This window comes from Pteropus medius, unplaced genomic scaffold, assembly GCF_902729225.1.
Source record: "Pteropus medius unplaced genomic scaffold, Ma_sr-lr_union100, whole genome shotgun sequence".
NCBI lineage: Eukaryota > Metazoa > Chordata > Mammalia > Chiroptera > Pteropodidae > Pteropus > Pteropus medius.
Window position 1 is genome coordinate 13,968,446 of NW_024344370.1, and position 4,750 is coordinate 13,973,195.

The 4,750-nt window shown below is 44.9% G+C and overlaps 1 protein-coding gene across 1 annotated transcript; it reads left to right on the plus strand.

The window, feature by feature from the left end:
• The first annotated feature begins 701 nt into the window (after positions 1-701).
• Positions 702-2,805, plus strand: CARTPT (CART prepropeptide). The gene is made up of 3 exons (XM_039870246.1): positions 702-871; positions 1,316-1,399; positions 2,271-2,805. Exons 1-3 carry the CDS (start codon positions 713-715, stop codon positions 2,376-2,378), a joined length of 351 nt encoding a protein of 116 aa, XP_039726180.1. The 5' UTR covers positions 702-712; the 3' UTR covers positions 2,379-2,805.
• Positions 2,806-4,750: the final 1,945 nt, after the last annotated feature.

Sequence of the window (4,750 nt, forward strand, 5' to 3'; positions counted from 1 at the left end):
CACATAGCTTCTAAATGTTGGAACCAGGACTGGAACCAGAGTCCAGCTCTCTCCACAGCACCCCTGAATCAGAGTTAGTCTACTTTCTTTTCTCATTATTACCACACAGATTCCCTTGAAGAACCCATCATGGGGAAGGCTACATTTGCTTTCTTTTACGTACTTGTTTGCCTCTCCAGTCCCACAGAGTGCCTAGTAAGGTGCTCAGTGGACAGGCCTGCCTGGAGGCAACACCCTCTTCCTGCTGCCACATATGGGCCTGGGACAAGATTCAAGGCAGGACTGGTGAGGTGGACTGGGTTGCTGCTGCTGCTGGAAATGGGAAGGGACTCTTCTGCTTGTGCCTTGCCTCGAAGGCATTTTCCATTTCCTAGCTCCTTCCCGCTCCCCATCCCTCACCTCTCACCCCTTGACTTCAGCTCAGGCCCCTCGGAGAGCATCCCTTGCCGCGGGGCTGATAGCGTCTTGGGGCGCAGGGTCCGGGTCTCCGTGCTCTTGCCCATTTGTGTGCAGAGCCTCGTTCCCGGGCTCCTGGAGCCCGGCGGGCATTGACGTCAAGCGGCGGCGCATCGCTGCCTACAGACGGTTGACCTGAACCCTCCTCCACAGCCCCTTCCTTCCTTGCCCCCCTCCCTCTTCCCTGCACCCGGGCTCTGGCTCGGTATAAAAGGCGAGAGCGCGGGGTGCCCCAGCAGCGACGAGTTTCAGCACCATGGAGAGCCCCCGCTTTCGTCTGCTGCCCCTCCTGGGTGCCTCTCTGCTGTTGCTGCTACCTCTGCTGGGCGCGCGTGCCCAGGAGGACGCCGAGCTACAGCCCCGAGCCCTGGACATCTACTCCGCCGTGGAGGATGCCTCCCATGAGAAGGAGCTGGTTGGTATCCCCTACGCCCCAGATTCCCCTGGGCTGCCGCGCGGTCCCTTCCTTTGTACGCGTCTCTCCTCTCTTCCCTCCTCCGCACCCCCATTCCCAGAGTCAGGGCGCGGGGAGATGAACGCAAAGTCCGGGCTCCCGTCGTCATCCAAAGACCTTTTCGAGCCCCACAGACTCCCGGAAATTAGTAGAATCTCTTGTCCCGGCTCCTCCGAGCGACATGAGCCTCAGCGGCTCTGGGACCCGTGGTCGGTATCTGGGACTGCGCTCGCTAAGTTTCCACCCCTGCTCCCCCCACCCCCCGAGCATCATTTTTGTCAGCGGAGTCCCAGGGCGGAGTGCGTGTGGTTCTGGGGCTCCTTATAACTAGGGCTGGAAGTGAGTACCGGGGCTGGGCTCGCAGCCAAGGCGGCAACTTCGGGATCCGGGGGCCGTGTGTTGCAGATTGAAGCGCTGCAGGAAGTCCTGAAGAAGCTCAAGAGCAAACGTATTCCCATCTATGAGAAGAAGTATGGGCAAGTTCCCATGGTAAGGCTTTGGGTCACCCCCTCCCCATGTTTTCCCAAGAGGAAATGTACCATCTTGAGTCTTACACACGCCTCCTTTCTGGGATGTGGCTAAACAATTCAGGTAATAGGTTCGCAGAATTCTGTGAGATCCCCTTTGTTTCCACTGCCAGCCCTGGCCCCTTATTCTCTAAGGGCAAAGCACAGACGGTCCATTTAAGAGGATCAAAGAACATGTGCCCAGAACCAGATCTTGGGTCCGTGTGGAAAGGACCATTTCCTCAAGATAAGCTTTTCCCCACTTCACAATGAAGTCCCTGAGTGGGAAGAACCCTTAAATTTACTCAGTTCTTGTTCCTCCAATTTTCCTCCTGACTTCTGAAGCACAGTTTTTTGTTGTTGTTGTTGTTGTTGTTGTTGTTTTTAAATCTAAGTTCTAGGGCCAAAATTCTTGACCAGGGCCTGTCACTTTTCTTGAGAACACACACACACACACACACACACACACACACTTAAATCTTCCTTCTTGAGATGAGGAGGCAGAAAGCAGGGAGCAGGGATTGTGAGTAAATGCAGGTCTATTGTTTATTTTTTAGCAAAAACAGTATGGTTAATTTTTTCTTTTGGATGAGCAATGAAAAGAGCCAGGAAATGTAACACACTCCCCACAGCTGAAAAAATTGGGAGGGGCTCATTAATGAAAAGATTTTTTATGTTCTCTCACTGGAATTATAAGCACAAGGCTCTCTGCATTTCAGTCTTGACTATGCATGGTGATGGCGAAAAGGTCCACCCAGCTCTCCCACGAGGCAGAAATTGTGTCGATGGGGAGATGTGCCTGCCGGGAGCCTGGGCTTGTACTTGCCTATGACCACACATTGTGTTGTTTGCAGTGTGACGCTGGTGAGCAGTGCGCAGTGCGAAAAGGAGCGAGGATCGGGAAGCTGTGCGACTGTCCCCGAGGAACCTCTTGTAATTCCTTCCTCCTGAAGTGCTTATGAGGTGCCACCCTCCTCCAACAGTCCCCATTTCCTCCACTTCCCAGAGAGGACCACACATTTATTTATCCCTGGAGCTGGGCTTTAGCGACAAAGTTTGCATTTCCCTCTAAGGGCGATGAGGCTGTTTTCCTGCTGTTTTCAAATAAAAAAATACATTAGATGTTACTTTGTGAAGGATAATGCCTTGTGTGGTGTTGATATGTGTACAAAGTATTCTTATTTTATTTGTCTGACAGACTCTTGTGCATCTTTGTGTAAAGTAGGGGAACTTTGCTTTGAAAATTGTATTTTCATATGTGGCATGCAGGATGAAAATTAGATCTAGGTAATGTTAGTAGATGACATCACAAACTGGAAAATAAATCACTCCCAGCATCACAAATCGAAGCATGTACAAATTATATATAATAAAGTGTTTTTAATAATTGCTCAGAGTGCATTGTTGTTTCTATATAAAGTAATTTAAATAGGAATGGTGGGGTTAATCATGTGGTTGTTTTCAAAGAGAAATATTTTTAAAATAGCAGTCTCTTGGGAGAGCAGCACCTTGACACCAAAAGAGTTTGGTCATTAATTAGGAGTTTGCCACACTAGCTTTTGTGCATTCTTTTTTTTTTCTTCCCTATTGCAGGTGGTACTTTTGTGTGTGTGTGTGTGTGTGTGTGTGTGTGTGTCTGTCTGTCTGTCTGTCTGTCTGTCTGTGTCTGTGTTTGAGAGATGAGATGGAGATGGTTAGAGTTGAGCTGATATGATTTTTTTAATTAAAAACTTTAGCTAGATCCCTTAATTTTAACAGTGAGACCAATAAAAGATAAATTGTTTTGTGCTTTAGCCACGTTAAAAGCAATTTGAAAAATTGGGACTTTTGGCAACTCTGTTATTGGAAAATACACATTGATAAAATGTGGACTCTTTCAGGGTTGTTGTTTGTCCAAATAAAGGGAAATACCTATATCAGGTGCTCTAGGAGTGTGAGACCCAATCATTCTCTCTAGTAAATACAAAATCTTGGAAAAATTATGTTCAAAGGAAAAATAGTCATTTTAGTAAAGTTTTGAGGGGAATAATTTAAAATTGATGGGGCAAATTCAACTCAAGAAATACAAAAAATCTTAAATGTAAGATAACCTTTAAATATTTCTGAGTACTTACCTGAGGTCACATTTCTGAGGGTTGGAACCAGACTAAGTAACATTTAAGAAGCAGCATCATGTGAAGAAACAGATGCTTACAGCTTCCTAATGCAAACTGAAGAGGCACCTGTGTAATAGAATTTAAAAGAAAGTCTTTCCAATGATTCATTGGGAGATAGAGGACGCTGAAAGAAAATATTCTCATACACAATTGCTATTTGAGTGTTCTTATTGTTACTATTAGCATGACTAATTCCCTTAATAATCTTGAAAAATGGATACTATTGCCTTGCCATTTTTCAAAAGAGGAAACAGAGGCCAAGAGAGATGCTGGAACTTGATTGAGTCGAATGATTCTCAATCATGATTGTAGCTGTAATCTCTCTGACTCCAAAGATTTACTTGTCTTTTACCTCCAATGTCACTCTGGGCATTTGGACAGACTGTTTGGACTCTTAAATTTCCCAGAAAACTCTTCTTTATTTAATAGAAGTTAACTCACTGGGGTATCAGTGTAGTTTTGGAGGGTCACATTTCCATTTGAAATCCTTTATGACAGACTTAGTTGTGATTAAAATGTGTTAATCTTTAAAAACTGCAAAGAGTTATCTAATTGTTTTATAGTCTGCTACTTTTCTAGAAAGCATTTCAGTTAAAATCCTAACCTTCTCCTTGAGTCTCTTAACTGTTCCCCTTCATGTCAGTCCTAAATAAGTAAGATCAGGAAATTGCTTTAATCATTGATTGGACACAAGCATGACCCTCAGGGATAATACTTAGGACAGCTTCCTATTTTAGCCTGAATGTTTCTCCGAAAGCAAGAGATGCCGGAGGAATCTGTAGTCCAAAAAAAAAAAAAAGGAACAAGAACTCTGTTCTAAACTCCTTTAATGTGTCCCCCGTACTCCTACTCCTACTGTATCATCTCTTCTTTCTTGTTTGATACAACTAGACTTACAGGGGATTGGTGGTGGGGAATCCATGGCCTGGGTATGTAAAGGCTTTTCCCAAAAGTTTTGTCTGGGGGCCCAGATTTTAAGTTTATTGTGCTAATGACATTTATAGTAATGATGGCAACATTTATTCTTAAGTGGCTTGTTAGAAGTAACTTTGCCTTTTCATTTTATCAATAGTAGAGTTTTTCTTCAAATAGAATGCCTTAGTGTGTTTAGTGATTGAAGGTCCCTGTGGTAGAGGACAAGAATGTTAAAGATTAAGAAAATTTTGATGAGAAAAGTA

Bases quoted from the DNA above. Each gene is read 5' to 3' on its own strand.
- CARTPT (XM_039870246.1), top strand. From the start codon at position 713: ATGGAGAGCCCCCGCTTTCGTCTGCTGCCCCTCCTGGGTGCCTCTCTG. The intron at 872-1,315 runs GTTGGTATCCCC...CGTGTGTTGCAG, and splicing joins CCTCCCATGAGAAGGAGCTG to ATTGAAGCGCTGCAGGAAGT. The intron at 1,400-2,270 runs GTAAGGCTTTGG...TGTTGTTTGCAG, and splicing joins AGTATGGGCAAGTTCCCATG to TGTGACGCTGGTGAGCAGTG.